We start from the raw sequence: 20654 nt of genomic DNA on the forward strand, positions 1-20654 counted from the left end.
GATCCCCGGCATTCCCCACACATGCCAGCCAATCCGTGGGATCCCCCACACCCTGCCTGATCCCCGGGATCCCCCCAGATCCCCGGCATTCCCGGCACATCCCAGCCAATTCCCGGGATCCCCGCACACCCCAACCAATCCCTGGATCCCCCCGCATCCCGCCTGATCCCCAAGATCCCCACACACCCCACCCAATCCCGGGGATCCCCACACACCCCGCCCAATCCCCAGCATTCCCCACACATCCCACCCGATCCCTGGGATCCCCGCAGATCCTGCCCAATCCCCGGGATCCCCACACATCCCGCCCGATCCCTGCACACCCCGCCCGATCCCCGGCATTCCCGGCACACCTTGCCCGATCCCCGGGATCCCCACACACCCCACCCGATCCCCAGGATCCCCGGCATTCCCCACACATCCCAGCCAATCCCCAGGATCCCCCACACCCTGCCTGATCCCGGGGATCCCACCTGATCCCACCCAATCCCTGGGATCCCTGCACATCCCCGGCATTCCCAGCACATCCCAGCCAATCCCCGGGATCCCTGCCCATCCCACCTGATCCCTGGGATCCCCCCAGATCCCCGGCATTCCCGGCACACCCCAGCCAATCCCCAGGATTCCACCACACCCCACCCAATTCCCGGGATCCCACCCAATCCCCGGCATTCCCAGCACATCCCAGCCAATCCCCGGGATCCCTGCCCATCCCACCTGATCCCTGGGATCCCCCACACCCCGCCCGATCCCCGAGATTCCCGGCTGATCCCCGGGATCCCCCACACCCCACCTGACCCAGGGATCCCCGCCCAATCCCTGGGATCCCCACAGCCTTGGAGGGGGGAGCGCCCGATCCCTGGGATCCCCCCAGATCCTGCCTGATCCCCGGGATCCCTGCACATCCCACCCGATCCCTGGGATCCCCGCACACCCCGCCCAATTCCAGGGATTCCACCCGATCCCCGGGATCCCCCACACCCTGCCTGACCCCCGCATTCCCAGCACACCCCGGCCGATCCCCCAGGATCCCTGCACATCCCGCCCGATCCCTGCACACCCCACCCGATCCCTGGGATCCCAGCACATCCCTCCCGATCCCCACATTCCTGGCGCACCCCACCGGATCCCCTGGGATCCCGGGATCGCTTTGGGACGGGCTCTGGGCTCTGACCTGGTAGCGCCAGGAGAGCCAGGACTCGGGGAAGCCGTGGCACAGGCAGAGGGCGGGGCCCACGCCCAGCTCCACAAAGTGCAGCCGCACCCCGGGCTGGGGGGAGAAACCAAACATGGAAACCACGGGAATGGGAATAATAAACCATGGGAATAAAAACCATGGGAATGGGAATGGGAACCACGGGAATGGGAATAAAAACCACAGGAATGGGAACCACGGGAATGGGAATGGAAACCACGGGAATGGAAACCACGGGAATGGGAATGGAAACCACGGGAATGGAAACCATGGGAATGAAAATGGAAACCACGGGAATGGGAATGGAAACCGTGGGAATGGAAACCACGGGAATGGGAATGGAAACCACGGGAATGGAAACCACGGGAATGGGAATGGGAACATTGGGAATGAAAACCACGGGAATGGGAATGGAAACCACGGGAATGGAAATGGGAACATTGGGAATGGAAACCACGGGAATGGGAATGGAAACCGTGGGAATGGAAACCACGGGAATGGGAACCGTGGGAATGGGAATGGAAACCACGGGAATGGAAATAAAAACCATGGGAATGGGAATGGAAACCGTGGGAATGGGAATGGAAACCATGGAAATAAAAACCGTGGGAATGGGAATGGAAACCGTGGGAATGGGAATGGAAACCACGGGAATGGAAACCATGGGAATGGGAATAAAAACCATGGAAATAAAAACCATGGGAATGGAAATAAAAAGCATGGGAATGGAAATAAAAACAATGGGAATGGAAACCATGGGAGTAGAAATAAATAAAAACCATGGGAATGGAAATAAAAACCACAGGAATGGGAATAAAAACCATGAGAATGGGAATGAAAACCATGGGAATGGAAATAAATAAAAACCACGGAAATGGAAATAAAAACCACGGGAATGGAAATGAAAACCATGGGAATGGGAATGGAAACCATGGGAATCCAGCCTGGAATCCCCAATCCCCATGGATCCCAGAAGATCCCCATGTTCCCGTGTTTGTTCCCGTGTTCCCGTGTTCCCATGTTCCCATGTTCCCGTGTTTGTTCCCGTGTTCCCGTGTTCCCATGTTCCCCCCATGTTCCCGTGTTCCCGTGTTCCCGTGTTCCCGTGTTCCCGTGTTCCCATGTTCCCCCCATGTTCCCGTGTTCCCATGTTCCCGTGTTCCCGTGTTCCCATGTTCCCCCCATGTTCCCGTGTTCCCATGTTCCCGTGTTCCCGTGTTCCCATGTTCCCCCCATGTTCCCGTGTTCCCATGTTCCCATGTTCCCGTGTTCCCGTGTTCCCATGTTCCCCCCATGTTCCCGTGTTCCCCCCGTGTTCCCGTGTTCCTCCCATGTTCCCGCTGTTCCCATGTTCCTCCCGTGTTCCCATGTTCCCGTGTTCCCATGTTCCTGTGTTGTTCCCATGTTCCCGTGTTCCCCCCATGTTCCCGTGTTCCCATGTTCCCCCCATGTTCCCGTGTTCCCATGTTCCCATGTTCCCGTGTTCCCATGTTCCCCCCATGTTCCCGTGTTCCCCCCGTGTTCCCGTGTTCCTCCCATGTTCCCGCTGTTCCCATGTTCCTCCCGTGTTCCCATGTTCCCGTGTTCCCATGTTCCTGTGTTGTTCCCATGTTCCCGTGTTCCCCCCATGTTCCCGTGTTCCCATGTTCCCCCCATGTTCCCGTGTTCCCATGTTCCCATGTTCCCGTGTTCCCATGTTCCCCCCATGTTCCCATGTTCCCGTGTTCCCATGTTCCCATGTTCCCGTGTTCCCCCCATGTTCCCGTGTTCCCGTGTTCCCGTGTTCCCATGTTCCCGTGTTCCCGTGTTCCCGTGTTCCCATGTTCCCGTGTTCCCGTGTTCCCGTGTTCCCATGTTCCCGTGTTCCCATGTTCCCGTGTTCCCCCCGTGTTCCCCCCGTGTTCCCCCCGTGTTCCCCCCGTGTTCCCATGTTCTCGTGTTCATTCCCATGTTCCCGTGTTTGTTCCCATGTTCCTCCCATGTTCCCCCCGTGTTCCTCCCGTGTTCCGTACCCGGATCTGGACCATTCCGTGCGCGACCTCGTCCGGAGTCACCGGCTCCAGATCCTCCAGGCCCAGCAGCTGCCGGGATCAGTGGGGAATTGTGGGATTCGGGATTTTGGGATTGGGGATTGGGGGTTTGGGGATTTGGGATCGGGGATTTGGGGATTTTTGGGATCAGGGATTGGGGATTTGGGGATTTTGGGGATTGGGGATTTTGGGGATTTGAGGATTTTGGGGATTTGGGATTGGGGATTTGGGATCGGGGATTTGGGATCGGGGATTTCGGAATTTTGGGGATCAGGGGTTTGGGCATTTGGGGATTTGGGATCAGGGATTGGGGATCAGGGATTGGGGATTTGGGATTGGGGATTTGGGGATTTTTGGGATCGGGGTTTTGGGATCAGGGATTTGGGGATTTTTGGGATTTGGGATCAGGGGTTTGGGGATTTGGGATTTGGAATCGGGGGTTTGGGGATTTGGGATTTGGGGATTTTTGGGATTTGGGATCGGGGATTTGGGGATTTGGGATCGGGGGTTTGGGATCAAGGATTTGGGGATTTTTGGGATCAGGGGTTTGGGGATTTGGGGATTTGGGGATTTTTGGGATCGGGGATTTGGGATGAGGAATTTGGGATCGGGGATTTTGGGACTTTTGGGATTTGGGGATTTTTGGGATTTGGGATCAGGGATTTGGGGACTTTTGGGGATTTGGGGATTTGGGATTTGGGATCTGGGGTTTGGGGATTTTTGGGATCACGGATCAGCGATTTGGGATTTGGGATCGGGGATTTGGGGGTTCTTGGGATTTGGGAATTTTTGAGATTTGGGAATTTTTGGGATTTGGGATTTGGGGATTTTTGGGATTTGGGATCTGGGATTTGGGACCAGGGATTTGGGACCAGGGATTTGGGATTCAGGGTTTGGGGATTTGGGGATTTTTGGGATTTGGGATCACGGATCAGGGATTTGGGATTTGGGATCGGGGGTTTGGGGATTTTGGAGATTTGGAGATCTTGGGGACTTGGGATCAGGAGTTTGGGAATTTTGAGGATTTTGGGGATTTGAGGATTTTGGGGATTTGGGGATTTTTGGGATTTGGGGGATTTGGGGCATTTGGGGCATTTGGAGATTTGGGGATTTGGGGATTTTTGGGTTTTGGGATTGGGGATTTGGGGATTTTTGGGTTTTGGGATTGGGGATTTGGGGATTTTTGGGTTTTGGGATTGGGGATTTGGGGATTTGGGATCAGAGATTTTAGGATTTGGGATTTGGGGATTTTTGGGATCAGGGATCGGGGATTTGGGATCGTGGATTTGGGATTGGGGATTTGGGGATTTTTGGGATTTGGGATCAGGAGTTTGGGGATTTGGGGGATTTGAGGATTTTGGGGACTTGAGGATTTTTGGGATTTGGGATCAGGGGTTTGGGGCATTTGGGGATTTGGGGATTTGGGGATGTTTGGGATTTGGGATCAAGGACTTGAGGATTTTTGGGATTTGGGATCAGGGGTTTGGGAATTTTGGGGATTTGGGATCAGGGGTTTGGGGAATTTGGGGATTTGGGGATGTTTGGGATTTGGGACTTGGGGATTTGGGGATTTGGGATCAGGGATTTGGGGTTTGGGACTTTTGGTGTTTGGGATCAGGAATTTGGGGTATGGGATTTGGGATTAGAGGTCTTGGATCAAGGATTTGGGGTTTGGGATCAGGGATTTGGGGATTTTGGGATTTGGGATCTGGGATTTGGAATCAGGGATTTGGGGATTTTTGGGGGATTCGGAGTTTGGGATTTTTTGGGGATTCAGGAGTTGGGATTTTTGGGATTTGGGATTCAGGATCAGGGATTTGGGGATTTTGGGGATTTGGGGATTTTGGCTTTTTCGGGATTTGGGGATTATTGGGATATGGGATCAGGGATTTGGGGATTTTGGGGATCTGGGATTTTGGATTTGGGACTTTTTGGGGATTTGGACTTTGGGATTTTTTGGGGATCTGGGGAGTTGGGATTTTTTGGGGATTTGGGATTCAGGATCAGGGATTTGGGGGTTGGGATCAGGGATTTGGGCATTTTAAGGATTTGGGGATTTTTGGGATCTGGGATTTTGGATATTTTGGGGATTCAGGACTTGGGATTTTTTGGGATTCGGGATTCGGGGATTTTTGGGATCAGGGACTTGGGGATTTTTGGGATTTGGGATCGGGGATTTGGGGATTTTGGGGATTTGGGGATTTGGGGGATTTGGGGATTTGGGGGATTTTGGCTTTTTTGGGATTTGGGGATTATTGGGATCTGGCATTTTGGATTTGGGATTTTTTGGGGATTCGGAGTTTGGGATTTTTTGGGGATCTGGGGAGTTGGGATTTTTTTGGGATTCGGGATTCGGGATCAAGGATTTGGGATTTGGGATCAGGGATTTGGGCATTTTAAGGATTTGGGGATTTTTGGGATTTGGGGATTTTTGGGATCTGGGGATTTTGGATATTTTGGGGATTCAGGACTTGGGATTTTTTGGGATCTGGGATTCGGGGATTTTTGGGATTTGGGGATTTGGAATCAGGGATTTGGGGATTTTTTGGGATCAGGGATTTGGGCATTTTAGGGATTTGGGGATTTTTGGGATCTGGGATTTGGGATTTTTTGGGGATTCAGGACTTGGGATTTTTTGGGATTCGGGATCTGGGATTTGGGGATTTTTGGGATTTGGGATCAGGGATTTGGGGATTTTGGGGATTTGGGGGATTTGGGGGATTTTGGCATTTTTGGGATTTGGGGATTATTGGGATATGGGATTTTGGGATTTGGGGATTTTTGGGATCTGGCATTTAGGATTTGGGATTTTTTGGGGATTCAGACTTTGGGATTTTTTGGGGATTCAGGAGTTGGGATTTTTTTGGGATTTGGGATTCGGGATCAAGGATTTGGGATTTGGGATCAGGGATTTGGGCATTTTAAGGATTTGGGGATTTTTGGGATTTGGGGATTTTTGGGCTCTGGGACTTTGGACATTTTGGGGATTCAGGACTTGGGATTTTTTGGGATCTGGGATTCGGGGATTTTTGGGATTTGGGGATTTGGAATCAGGGATTTGGGGATTTTTGGGATTTGGGGATTTGGGGGATTTTGGCTTTTTTGGGATTTGGGGATTATTGGGATCTGGCATTTTGGATTTGGGATTTTTTGGGGATTCGGAGTTTGGGATTTTTTGGGGATCTGGGGAGTTGGAATTTTTTTGGGATTTGGGATCAAGGATTTGGGATCAGGGATTTGGGGATTTTAGGGATTTGGGGATTTTTTGGATCTGGCACTTTGGATATTTTGGGGATTCAGGACTTGGGATTTTTTGGGATCTGGGATTCGGGGATTTTTGGGATTTGGGGATTTGGAATCAGGGATTTGGGGATTTTGGGGATCTGGGGATTTTTGGGATTTGGGGATTTGGAATCAGGGATTTGGGGATTTTTTGGGATCAGGGACTTGGGGATTTTTTGGGGATTTGGGGAGTTGGGATTTTTCGGGATTTGGGGATTTTGGGGATCAGGGACTTAGGGATTTTTGGGATTTGGGGATTTGGAATCAGGGATTTGGGGATTTTTGGGATCAGGGACTTGGGGATTTTTGGGATTTGGGGATTTTTGGGATCTGGGATTTGGGATATTTTGGGGATTCAGGACTTGGGATTTTTTGGGATTCGGGATCTGGGATTTGGGGATTTTTGGGGATTTTTGGGATCAGGGTCTCCTCCCATCCCATCCCCCTCAGCGCCCCCACCCCAGGCCCCTCTGCCCCCATGGGACCCCAGGGAATTCCCCAGCCCCATGGGACCCCAGCAGGGCCCCGGGATGGGAATTCCGGGATTTTCCCGTGCCTGGATCCCGGTGAGCTCCTGGAGCTCCCTCAGCGCCGCCTCCGTGTCCCGGCCCAGCACGGCGGCCGCGCCCAGCGCCCGCGCCGCCACCACGGCCGCCTCCTCCGCCTCCACAAACAACACCTGGGAAACAACAACACCGAGGAAAAACAACAAAAACAACAAAAAAACAAAAAAATGGGAATTTCGGGATGGTGGAGGTGGCATCTCCCGGGGCTTCACATTCCCGGGAATAGCCAAGGATTTGGGGGATGGAGAATTCCAAATTTTCTGGTTTTTGGGATGGTGGTGGCATCTGCTGAGGCTTGACATTCCCGGGAACATCCAAGGATTCAACCACGGATTTGTGGGATTGAAATTTTTCTCATTTTTTGGGATGGTGGTGGCATCTCCCAGGGCTTCACATTCCCGGGAATGTCCAAGGATTTGGGGGATGGACAATTCCAAATTTTCTGGGGTTTTTGGGATTGTGGTGGCATCTCCCGGGACTTCACATTCACAGGAATATCCAAGGATTCATCCAAGGATTTGGGGGATTGGAAAATTCCAAATTTTCTGGTGTTTTTGGGATTGTGGTGGCCTCTCCTGGAGCTTCCCAACCCCGGTACCACCCAAGGATTTGGATGACGGAAAACCCCAAATTTTTGGGATTTTGGTGACATTTCCCGAGGTTTCTCAACCCTCAACATCCAAGGATTTGGATGACGGAAAACCCTGAATTTTTGGGATTGTGGTGGCATCTCCCGGGTCTTCACATTCACAGGAATATCCAAGGATTCAACCAAGGATTTGTGGGATTGGAAAATTCCAAATTTTCTGTTCTTTTGGGATTGTGGTGGCATCTCCTGAGGCCTCAAATTCCTGGGAAGACCCAAGGATTTGGGGGATGGACAATTCCAAATTTTCTGGGGTTTTTGGGATTGTGGTGGCATCTCCCAAGGCTTCACATTCCCAGGAATACCCAAGGATTCAAGCACGGATTCATGGGATTGGACAATTCCAAGTATTTTTGATTTTTGGGATGTGGCGGCATCTCCCAAGGCTTCACATTCCCGGGAATAGCCAAGGATTCATCCAAGGATTTGGGGGATTGGAAAATTCCAAATTTTCTGGGTTTTTTTGGGATTGTGACGGAATCTCCCAAGGCCTCAAATTCCTGGGAAGACCCAAAGATTTGGGGGATGGACAATTCCAAATTTTCTGGGTTTTTGGGATTGTGGTGGCATCTCCCAAGGCTTCCCAACCCCGGCACCCTCCAAGGATTTGGATGACTGAAAACCCCAGTTTTCCAGGATTGTGGTGGCATCTCCCAGGGCTTCCCATCCCTGACAACACCCAAGGATTTGGATGACGAAAAACCCCAAATTTTTGGGATTTTGATGGCATCTCCTGGAGCATCCCAACCCTCAACATCCAAGGATTTGGATGACGGAAAACCCCAAATTTTTGGGATTTTGGTGCCATCTCCCGAGGCTTCCCAACCCCGACAACATCCAAGGATTCATCCAAGGATTTGAGGGATGGACAATCCTCATTCCCAGATTTTTTTGGGGGGATTTTGGTGGAATCTCCTGGAGCTTCCCATCCCTGACAACACCCAAGGATTTGGATGATGGAAAATCCCAATTTTCCAGGATTGTGGTGGCATCTCCCGGGGTTTCCCAATCCTCAGAAAATCCCAAGATTTGGGGGATGGCCAATCCCTCATTCCCTGGAATTTTCGGGATTGTGGTGGCATCTCCCAGGGCTTGACATTCCCAGGAATATCCAAGGATTCAACCATGGATTCGTGGGATTGGAAAATTCCAAATTTCCTGGGTTTTTGGGATTGTGACGGAATCTCCCAAGGCCTCAAATCCCTGGGAAGACCCAAAGATTTGGGGGATGGAAAATTCCAAATTTTCTGGGTTTTTTTGGGATTGTGGTGGCATCTGCTGAGGTTTGACATTCCCGGGAACATCCAAGGATTCAACCACGGATTTGTGGGATTGAAATTTTTCTCATTTTTTGGGATTTTGGTGCCATCTCCCGCGGTTTCCCGCCCCAGTACCCCCCCTGCCGCGCTCCTTGCCACTCCCACCCCTCCATTCCCGGGATATTTCTGTGTTTCCCCCCGGAAACCCCGGCCTGGCCGGTGCCGTCACCTCGTGCGGCGGCGCCCCCAGGGCGCGCAGGGCGCAGGCGAAGGCCTCGGGCTGGGGTTTGGCGGCGCCGATCCGGCAGGATTCCAGCACGGGCCGGAAGCGGCGCCGCAGCCGCTCCTGCAGCGCCCCCCAGAGGCGGCGCCGGGCGCTGTCGTCCAGCCAGGAGTCGGCCAGGACGCACGGCTGCACTCCTGGACACGGGGAGGGGACGAATGAATGAACGCCGCCGTTCCCAGCGTTCCCGGAATTGCCGGAATTGCCGGAATTGCCTGGTCTGGGTGGCCGCTCTCAGCAGCCGCCATTGCCAACTTTACAAACGCGGCATTCCCAGCATTCCCAGCATGCCCAGCATGCCCAACATTCCCAGAATTCCAAACCCAACGTTCCCAACATTCCCAAGGTTCCCAGACCAAACGTCCCCAAGGTTTCAGACCAAACATTCCCAACATTCCAAACCCAACATTCCCAACATCCCCAAGGTTCCAGACCAAGCATCTCCAAGGTTCCAGACCCAACATTCCCAGCATTCCATTCCCAACATTCCCAACATTCCATTCCCACCAGACCAAACATCTCCAACGTTTCAGACCCACCATCCCCAACATCCCATTCCCACCATCCCCACCATTCCCAACATTCCAAACTCAACATTCCCAACATTTCCAAGGTTTCAGACCCAACATCCCCAACATTCTGGACCCACCACTCCCAACATTCCATCCCCACCATTCCCAACATTCCAAACCAAACATTCCCAACATTCCAAACTCAACGTTCCCAACATTCCAAACTCAACGTTCCCACCATTCAGGACCCACCACCCCAACGTTCCCAAGGTTCCCACACCAAACATCTCCAAGGTTTCAGACCCAACATTCCCAACGTTCTGGGCCTACCATTCCCAACATTCCGAACCCGACGTTCCCAACATTCCGAACCCACCATTCCCAACATTCCCAAACTTCCATCCCCACCACTCCCAACATTCCAAACCCAACATTCCAAACCCAACATTCCCAACGTTCCAGACCAAGCATCTCCAAGGTTTCAGACCCAACATTCCCAACATTCCATCCCCACCATCCCCACCATTCCAAACCAAACGTTCCATTCCCACCATTCCCAACATTCCCAAGGTTCCACACCAAACCTCTCCAAGGTTTCAGACTCACCATCCCCAACATTCCATCCCCACCATTCCCACCATTCCCAACATTCCAAACCCAACATCCCCACCATTCTGACCCCACCATTCCCAACATTCCCAAGGTTCCAGACCAAACCTCTCCAAGGTTTCAGACTCAACACTCCCAACATTCCAGACCCACCATATTCCATTCCCAACATTCCAAACCCAGCATTCCCAACATTCCAAACATTCCGGACCTACCATACCCAACATTCCAAACCCACCATCCCCACCATTCCCAACATTCCCAACATTCCCAAGGTTCCCACACCAAACCTCTCCAAGGTTTCAGACCCAACATTCCCAACATTCTGGCCTTCCCATCCCCAACCCACCATTCCCACCATCCCCAACATTCCCAACGTTCCAGACCCACCACATTCCATCCCCACCATCCCCAGCATTCCGAACCCACCATTCCCAACATTCCCAAGGTTCCCACACCAAACATCTCCAAGGTTTCAGACCAAACATTCCCAACATTCCATTCCCACCACCCCAACATTCCCAACATTCCAGACCAAACATCTCCAAGGTTTCAGTCCCACCATCCCCAACATTCCAAACCAAACGTTCCCAGCATTCCATTCCCACCATTCCCAACATTCCATTCCCACCATCCCAACATTCTGATCCCAACATTCCCAACATTCCCAAGGTTCCCAGACCAAACATCTCCATGGTTTCAGAGCCACCATTCCCAACATTCCATTCCCACCATCCCCAACATTCCAAACCCAACATCCCCAACATTCCAAACCAAACATTCCCAACATTCCATTCCCATCATTCCCACCATTCCCAATCCAACATTCCCACCATTCTGAACCCACAATTCCCAACATTCCCAAGGTTCCAGACCAAACCTCTCCAAGGTTTCAGACCCAACATTCCCAACATTCCAGACCCACCATATTCCATTCCCAACATTCCAAACCCAACATTCCCAACATTCCAAACCCACCATCCCCACCATTCCAGACCCACCACATTCCATTCCCAACATTCCCAACCCAACATTCCCAAAATTCCAAGGGTTCCAGACCAAGCATCTCCAAGGTTTCAGACCCACCATCCCCAACATTCCATCCCCACCATTCCCAACGTTCCAGACCCACCACATTCCATCCCCACCATCCCCAGCATTCCGAACCCACCATTCCCAACATTCCCAAGGTTCCCACACCAAACATCTCCAAGGTTTCAGATCCAATGTTCCCAACATTCCAGACCCACCATTCCCACCATCCCATTCCCAACATTCCCAATGTTCCAGAGCCACCATTCCCAACATTCCAAGCCCAGCATTCCCACCATCCCCACCATCCCATTCCCACCATTCCCAATGTTCCAGAGCCACCATTCCCAACATTTCCACCATTCCCACCATCCCACATTCCCACCATTCCATTCCCACCATTCCATTCCCAACATTCCCAACATTCTCAAGGTTCCAGACCAAACCTCTCCAAGGTTTCAGACCCAACATCCCCAACATTCCAAACCAAACATTGCCAACATTCCATTCCCACCATCCTCAGCATTCCCACCATCCCCAACATTCCAAACCCAACACTCCCAGCATTCCAAACCCAACATTCCCAACATTCTGATCCCAACATTCCCAACATTCCCAAGGTTCCCAGACCAAACATCTCCAAGGTTCCAGACCAAAAATTCCCAACATTCCATCCCCACCATCCCCACCATTCCCAACATTCCCAAGGTTCCAGACAAAACATCTCCAACGTTCCAGACCCACCATCCCCAACATTCCAAACCCAACATTCCCAACATTCCATTCCCACCATCCCAACATTCCCAACCCAACATTCCCACCATTCTGAACCCACCATTCCCAACATTTCCAAGGTTCCAGACCAAACATCTCCAAGGTTCCAGACCAAAAATTCCCAACATTCCAAACCCAACATTCCCAACATTCTGGATCTACCATCTCAACATTCCACTCCCACCATCCCCACCATTCCCAACATTCCCAAGGTTCCCAGACCAAACATCTCCAAGGTTTCAGACCCACCATCCCCACCATTCCAAACCCAACATTCCCAACATTCTAAACCCGCCACCCCACCATTCCCAAGGTTCCAGACCAAACCTCTCTAAGGTTTCAGACCAAACATTCCCAACATTCCATCCCCACCATTCCCAACATTCCATCCCCACCATCCCAAACATTCCAAACCCAACATTCCCACCACTCCCACCATTCCATTCCCACCATTCCATTCCCATCATTCCCACCATTCTGGACCCCCCACCCCAACATTCTCAAGGTTCCAGACCAAACATCTCCAAGGTTTCAGACCCAACACTCCCACCATTCCATCCCCACCATATTCCATCCCCACCATTCCCAACATTCCATCCCCACCACCCCAACATTCCCAAGGTTCCAGACCAAACATCTCCAAGGTTTCAGACCCACCATTCCCAACATTCCATTCCCACCATCCCCACCATTCCCCACATTCCAAACCCAACGTTCCCAACATTCCAAATCAAACATTCCCAACATTCCAGTCCCACCATCCCCAACATTCCAAACCCAACATTCCACTCCCAGCATTCCCAACATTCCCAACATTCCAGACCAAACATCTCCAAGGTTTCAGACCCACCATTCCCAACATTCCATCCCCACCATCCCAACATTCCCAACCCAACATTCCCACCATTCTGAACCCACCATTCCCAATATTTCCAAGGTTCCAGACCACACATCTCCAAGGTTCCAGACCAAAAATTCCCAACATTCCAAACCCAACATTCCCAACATTCTGGATCTACCATCTCAACATTCCACTCCCACCATCCCCACAATTCCCAACATTCCCAAGGTTCCCAGACCAAACCTCTCCAAGGTTTCAGACCCACCATCCCCACCATTCCAAACCCAACATTCCACTCCCAGCATTCCCAACATTCCCAACATTCCAGACCAAACATCTCCAAGGTTTCAGACCCAACATCCCCAACATTCCAAACCCACCATCCCCAACATTCCAGACCCACCACATTCCATTCCCGCCATCCCAAACATTCCAAACCAAACATTCCCAGCATTCTGAACCCACCACCCCAACATTCCAGACCCAACATTCCCAAGGTTCCCAGACCAAACATCTCCAAGGTTTCAGACCCAACATCCCCAACATTCCAAACCAAACATTCCCAACATTCCATTCCCATCATTCCCACCATTCCAAACTCAACATTCCCACCATTCTGAACCCACAATTCCCAACATTCCCAAGGTTCCAGACCAAACATGTCCAAGGTTTCAGACCCAACACTCCCAACATTCCAAACCCACCATCCCCACCATTCCAGACCCACCACATTCCATTCCCAACATTCCCAACCCAACATTCCCAAAATTCCAAGGGTTCCAGACCAAGCATCTCCAAGGTTTCAGACCCACCATCCCCAACATTCCATCCCCACCATTCCCAACATTCCAGACCCACCACATTCCATCCCCACCATCCCCAGCATTCCGAACCCACCATTCCCAACATTCCCAAGGTTCCCACACCAAACATCTCCAAGGTTTCAGATCCAATGTTCCCAACATTCCAGACCCACCATTCCCACCATCCCATTCCCAACATTCCCAATGTTCCAGAGCCACCATTCCCAACATTCCAAGCCCAGCATTCCCACCATCCCCACCATCCCATTCCCACCATTCCCAATGTTCCAGAGCCACCATTCCCAACATTTCCACCATTCCCACCATCCCACATTCCCACCATTCCATTCCCACCATCCCACATTCCCACCATTCCATTCCCGCCATTCCCACCACTCTGGACCCAACATTCCCAAGGTTCCAGACCAAACCTCTCCAAGGTTTCAGACCCAACACTCCCAACATTCCATCCCCACCATCCCCAACATCCCATTCCCAACATTCCATCCCCAACATTCCATTCCCACCATTCCCAACATTCCCAACATTCCATCCCCACCATCCCCACCATCCCATTCCCAACATTCCAGACCTCTCCAACGTTCCAGTCCCACCATTCCCAACATCCCCAACATTCCAGACCCACCCTATCCCATCCCCACCATTCCATTCCCAACATTCCAGACCTCTCCAACATTCCAGTCCCACCGTTCCCAACATCCCATTCCCAACATCCCCAACATTCCAGACCCACCCCATCCCATCCCCGGCATTCCCTGGCATTCCCCAGCATTCCCGGCATTCCCGGCATTCCCCCCGGGATCCCCCCATCATTCCCGGGGCTCAGCCCGCACCGTGCTCCCGCAGCCGCGCCGCCGCCCGCAGCATCCGTGGCTCGAGGCGGCCGCGCTCCAGGAGCTCCCGGAAGGGCCGGGACACCGCGAACCCCTCGGGAACGGCCGCGCCCAGGGAGCGGAGCCGCGCCCGGCACCGCGCGTCCAGCTCCGCCAGCAGCTGAGGGGGGAAAAACAACGGGAATCAGGGAATTCCCGAAATTCCGGGGGGTGAGACATACCCCAAAACCTGGGAAATTCTCTGTTGGGGAATAGCCCAAAATCTGGGAAATTCTCTGTTGGGGAATACCCCAAAATCTGGGAAATTGTCTGTTGGGGAATATCCCAAAATCTGGGAAATTCCTGGTTGGGAAAGTGGAGAAATCTGGGAAATTCTCAGTTAGGAAAAACAGGAAAATCTGAGAAATTCCTGGTTGGGAAAGCAGAGAAATCTTGGAGAAATCCTGGATGGAAAAACCCCAAAATTCTGGAGAAATCCCAGTTGGAAATGCCCCAAAATTTGGGATATTCCCAGTTGGAAAAGCCCCAAAATGCAGAAAAAATTCCTGGCTGGAAAAGCTTCAAAATCTGGGAAATTCCTGGATGGAAAAACCCCAAAATTTGGAAGAAATCCCAGTTGGAAAAGCCCTAAAAATTCCAGGAAATTCTCAGTTAGGAAATGTCCCAAAATCTGGGAAATTCTTGGCTGGAAAAGTGGAGAAATCTTGGAGAAATCCTGGATGGAAAAATCCCAAAATCTGGGAAATTCTCACTTAGGAAAACAGGAAAATCTGTGAAATTCCTGGTTGGGAAAAGCGGAGAAATCTGGGGAATTCCTGCTTGGAAAAGTGGAGAAATCTTGGGGAAATCCTGGGTGGAAAAATCACAAAATCTGGGAAATTCCCAGTTAGGGAATACCCCAAAATCTGGGAAATTCCCTGGTTGGGAAAGAGGAGAAATCTGGGAAATTCCCGGTTGGAAAAATCCCAAAATCTGGGAAATTCTCACTTAGGAAAACAGCAAAATCTGGGAAATTCCTGGGTGGAAAAATCACAAAATCCGGGAAATTCTTTGTTAGGGAATACCCCAAAATCTGGGAAATTCTCGGGTGGGAAAACGGAGAAATCTGGGAGAAATCCTGGATGGAAAAATCCCAAAACCTGGGAAATTCTCAGTTGGGAAAGCGGAGAAATCTGGGAAATTCTCGGTTGGAAAAGTGGAGAAATCTTGGAGAAATTCCTGGATGGAAAAATCCCAAAATCCCGGAAATTCTCTGTTAGGGAATACAGCAAAATCTGGGAAATTCCCTGGTTGGGAAAGCGGAGAAATCTTGGAGAAATCCTGGTTGGAAAAACCCCAAAATCTGGGAAATTCCTGGTTGGGAAAGTGGAGAAATCTGGGGAATTCCTGGATGGAAAAATCCCAAAACCTGGGAAATTCCTGGTTGGGAAAGCATCAAAATCTTGGAGAAATCCTGGATGGAAAAACCCCAAAATCTGGGAAATTCCCAGTTAGGAAAAACAGCAAAATCTGGGAAATTCCTGGTTGGGAAAAAGAGCAAAATCTGGGAAATTCCTGGGTGGGAAAGCGGAGAAATCTATGGGAAATCCTGGATGGAAAAACCCCAAAATCTGGGAAATTCCCCAGTTGGAAAAGCTCAGAAACCTTGGAGAAATCCTGGATGGAAAAACTCCAAAATCTGGGAAATTCTCAGTTAGGAAAAACAGCAAAATCTGAGAAATTCCTGGTTGGGAAAGTGGAGAAATCTGGGAAAGTCCCGGTTGGAAAAGCGCAGAAATCTGGGAAATTCCTGGCTGGAGAAGCATCAAAATCTTGGAGAAATCCTGGATGGAAAACCCCCCAAAATCTGGGAAATTCTCAGTTAGGAAAACAGCAAAATCTGGGAAATTCCCTGGGTGGAAAAATCACAAAATCTGGGAAATTCTCAGTTAAGGAAAACCAGCAAAATCTGAGAAATTCCTGGGTGGGAAAGTGGAGAAATCTGGGAAATTCTCGGTTGGAAAAATCCCAAAGTCTGGGAAATTCCTGGTTGGGAAAGCATCAAAATCTTGGAGAAATTCCTGGATGGAAAAACCCCAAATTTGGGAAATTCTCTGTTAGGGCATACCCCAAAATCTGGGAAATTCCCAGTTAGGGAATACCCCAAAGTCTGGGAAATTCATGGGTGGGAAAGTGGAGAAATCTTGGGGAAATCCTGGATGGAAAAATCCCAAAATCTGGGAAATTCTCACTTAGGAAAACAGGAAAATCTGGGAAATTCCTGGTTGGGAAAAGTGGAGAAATCTGGGAAATTCCTGGTTGTAAAAGTGGAGAAATCTTGGGGAAATCCTGGGTGGAAAAATCACAAAATCTGGGAAATTCTCAGTTAAGGAAAAACAGCAAAATCTGAGAAATTCCTGGTTGGGAAAGTGGAGAAATCTGGGAAATTCCTGGTTGGAAAAATCCCAAAATCTGGGAAATTCTCAGTTAGGGAATACAGCAAAATCTGGGAAATTCCTGGGTGGAAAAATCACAAAATCTGGGAAATTCTCTGTTAGGGAATACCCCAAAGTCTGGGAAATTCATGGGTGGGAAAGTGGAGAAATCTGGGAAATTCCTGGTTGGAAAAATCCCAAAATCTGGGAAATTCTCACTTAGGAAAACAGGAAAATCTGTGAAATTCCTGGTTGGGAAAAGCGGAGAAATCTGGGGAATTCCTGGTTGGAAAAGTGGAGAAATCTTGGGGAAATCCTGGGTGGAAAAATCACAAAATCTGGGAAATTCTCTGTTAGGGAATACAGTAAAATCTGGGAAATTCTCGGTTGGAAAAGTGGAGAAATCTGGGAGAAATCCTGGTTGGAAAAACCCCAAAATCTGGGAAATTCTCACTTAGGAAAAACAGCAAAATCTGGGAAATTCCCTGGGTGGAAAAATCACAAAATCCGGGAAATTCTCTGTTAGGGAATACCCCAAAATCCAGGAAATTCTCTGTTAGGGAATACCCCAAAATCTGGGAAATTCCTGGTTGGGAAAGAGGAGAAATCTGAGAAATTCCCCGGCTGGAAAAGCATCAAAATCTTGGAGAAATTCTGGATGGAAAAAAACCAAAATCTGGGAAATTTCCAGTTAGGGAATACCCCAAAATCTGGGAAATTCATGGGTGGGAAAGAGGAGAAATCTTGGGGAAATCCTGGATGGGAAAACAGAGAAATCTGGGAAATTCTCTGTTAGGGAATACCCCAAAATCTGGGAAATTCCTGGGTGGAAAAATCACAAAATCCAGGAAATTCTCTGTTGGGGAATAGCCCAAAATCTGGGAAATTCCCAGTTGGGGAATACCCCAAAATCTGGGAAATTCCTGGGTGGAAAAATCACAAAATCTGGGAAATTCTCAGTTAAGGAAAAACAGCAAAATCTGAGAAATTCCTGGTTGGGAAAGTGGAGAAATCTAGGAAATTCTCAGTTGGAAAAATCCCAAAATCTGGGAAATTCTCACTTAGGAAAACAGCAAAATCTGGGAAATTCCTGGGTGGAAAAATCACAAAATCCGGGAAATTCTGTGTTAGGGAATACCCCAAAATCTGGGAAATTCTCTGCTGGGGAATAACCCAAAATCTGGGAAATTCTCGGGTGGGAAAACGGAGAAATCTGGGAGAAATCCCGGATGGAAAAATCCCAAAATCTGGGAAATTCTCTGTTGGGGAATACCCCAAAATCTGGGAAATTCCTGGTTGGGAAAGTGGACAAATCTTGGGGAAATCCTGGATGGGAAAACAGAGAAATCTGGGAAATTCTCTGTTAGGGAATACCCCAAAATCTGGGAAATTCCCTGGTTGGGGAATAGCCCGAAATCCGGGAAATTCATGGGTGGAAAAATCACAAAATCTGGGAAATTCTCTGTTAGGGAATACCCCAAAATCTGGGAAATTCCTGGGTGGGAAAGTGGAGAAATCTGGGAAATTCCTGGTTGGGAAAACTCCAAAATCTGGGAAATTCCTGGGTGGGAAAACGGAGAAATCTGGGAAATGCCTGGTTGGAAAAAAAAAAAAAAATTCTGGGAAATTCCCCGTTGGAAAAGCGGAGAAATCTGGGAAATTCCTGGCTGGAAAAATGGAGAAATCTTGGGGAAATCCTGGATGGAAAAACAGCAAAATCTGGGAAATTCTCACTTAGGAAAGCGGAGAAATCTGGGGAGAAATCCTGGATGGAAAAACTCCAAAATCTGGGAAATTCTCAGTTAGGAAAAACAGCAAAATCTGGGAAATTCTCGGGTGGAAAAGTGGAGAAATCTTGGAGAAATCCTGGATGGAAAAATCCCAAAATCCGGGAAATTCCTGGTTGGGAAAGTGGAGAAATCTGGGAAATTCGTGGTTGGGAAAACTGAGAAATCTGGGAAATTCCTGGGTGGAAAAGTGGAGAAATCCGGGAGAAATCCTGGATGGGAAAATGGAGAAATCTGGGAGAAATCCCGGATGGAAAAACCCCAAAATCTGGGAAATTCCTGATTGGAAAAGCATCAAAATCTTGTAGAAATCCTGGATGGAAAAATCCCAAAATCTGGGAAATTCTCTGTTAGGGAATACCCCAAAATCTGGGAAATTCCCTGGTTGGGAAAGTCCCAAAATCTGGGAAAAATCCCAGTTAGAAAAGTTCCAAAATTTGTGAAATTCCCAGTTGGAAAACCCCCAAAATTCAGGAAAAAATTCCCGGCTGGAAAAGCCCCAAAATTCCAGAGAAATCCCAGTTGGAACAGTCCCAAAAGTTGGGGAAAAGTTTTGGTTGGAAAAATCCCAAAATCTGGGAAATTCTCACTTAGGAAAAAAAGGAAAATCTGGGAAATTCCCTGGGTGGAAAAATCCCAAAACCCGGGAAATTCTCTGTTAGGGAATACCAGCAAAATCTGGGAAATTCCTGGTTGGGAAAGAGGAGAAATCTGGGAAATTCTCGGTTGGAAAAATCCCAAAATCTGGGAAATTCTCACTTAGGAAAACAGCAAAATCTGGGAAATTCCTGGGTGGAAAAATCATAAAATCCGGGAAATTCTCTGTTAGGGAATACCCCGAAATCTGGGAAATTCCTGGGTGGGAAAGAGGAGAAATCTGGGAAATTCTCGGTTGGAAAAGTGGAGAAATCTTGGAAAAATTCCTGGATGGAAAAACTCCAAAATCTGGGAAATTCTCAGTTAGGAAAAACAGCAAAATCTGGGAAATTCTCGGGTGGAAAAGTGGAGAAATCTGGGAGAAATCCCGGATGGAAAAACCCCAAAATCTGGGAAATGCCTGGTTGGGAAAACGGAGAAATCTGGGAAATTCCCGGTTGGAAAAATCCCAAAACCTGGGAAATTCCTGGTTGGGAAAGTGGAGAAATCTGGGAGAAATCCTGGATGGAAAAACTCAAGAATCCGGTAAATTCTCTGTTAGGAAAAACAGCAAAATCTGAGAAATTCCTGGTTGGGAAAGTGGAGGAATCTGGGAAATTCCTGGTTGGAAAAATCCCAAAATCTGGGAAATTCTCGGTTGGGAAAGAGGAGAAATCTTGGAGAAATCCTGGATGGAAAAACAGCAAAATCCGGGAAATTCTCTGTTAGGGAATACCCCAAAATCTGGGAAATTCTCAGTTAGGAAAAACAGCAAAATCTGGGAAATTCCTGGTTGGGAAAGAGGAGAAATCTGGGAAATTCTCAGTTGGGAAAACGGAGAAATCTGGGAAATTCCTGGTTGGAAAAGCATCAAAATCTTGGAGAAATCCTGGATGGAAAAATCCCAAAATCTGGGAAATTCTCAGTTAGGGAAAACCCCAAAATCTGGGAAATTCTCGGTTGGAAAAGTGGAGAAATCTTGGAGAAATTCCTGGATGGAAAAATCCCAAAATCCCGGAAATTCTCTGTTAGGAAATACAGCAAAATCTGGGAAATTCCTGGTTGGGAAAACTCCAGAATCTGGGAAATTCCCAAATGGAAAAGCCCCAAAAATCCAGGGAAATCCCAGTT

At 49.4% G+C, this 20654-nt stretch overlaps 1 protein-coding gene across 3 annotated transcripts in view; it reads right to left on the reverse strand.

Moving 5' to 3' along the window:
- The window catches only part of EPHX2 (epoxide hydrolase 2), a 70325-nt gene that overhangs the window by 42929 nt on the left and 6742 nt on the right, over positions 1-20654 (reverse strand). For 2 of the 3 annotated variants that reach the window (XR_013181711.1, XM_077176449.1), the window contains exons 3-7: positions 14687-14846; positions 9208-9398; positions 7064-7186; positions 3208-3276; positions 1175-1270 (exon numbers count right to left, since the gene is read on the reverse strand). Coding sequence is in view for 2 of the 3 variants with exons in the window: in XM_077176449.1 (XP_077032564.1) it covers positions 1175-1270; positions 3208-3276; positions 7064-7186; positions 9208-9398; positions 14687-14846 (639 nt within the window). In the remaining variant the exon portion in view is untranslated. The remainder of the gene's footprint in view (positions 1-1174; positions 1271-3207; positions 3277-7063; positions 7187-9207; positions 9399-14686; positions 14847-20654) is intronic. The other variant, XM_077176450.1, reaches the window with a different exon arrangement.

This window comes from Agelaius phoeniceus, chromosome 3, assembly GCF_051311805.1.
Source record: "Agelaius phoeniceus isolate bAgePho1 chromosome 3, bAgePho1.hap1, whole genome shotgun sequence".
Taxonomy (NCBI): Eukaryota; Metazoa; Chordata; class Aves; order Passeriformes; family Icteridae; genus Agelaius; species Agelaius phoeniceus.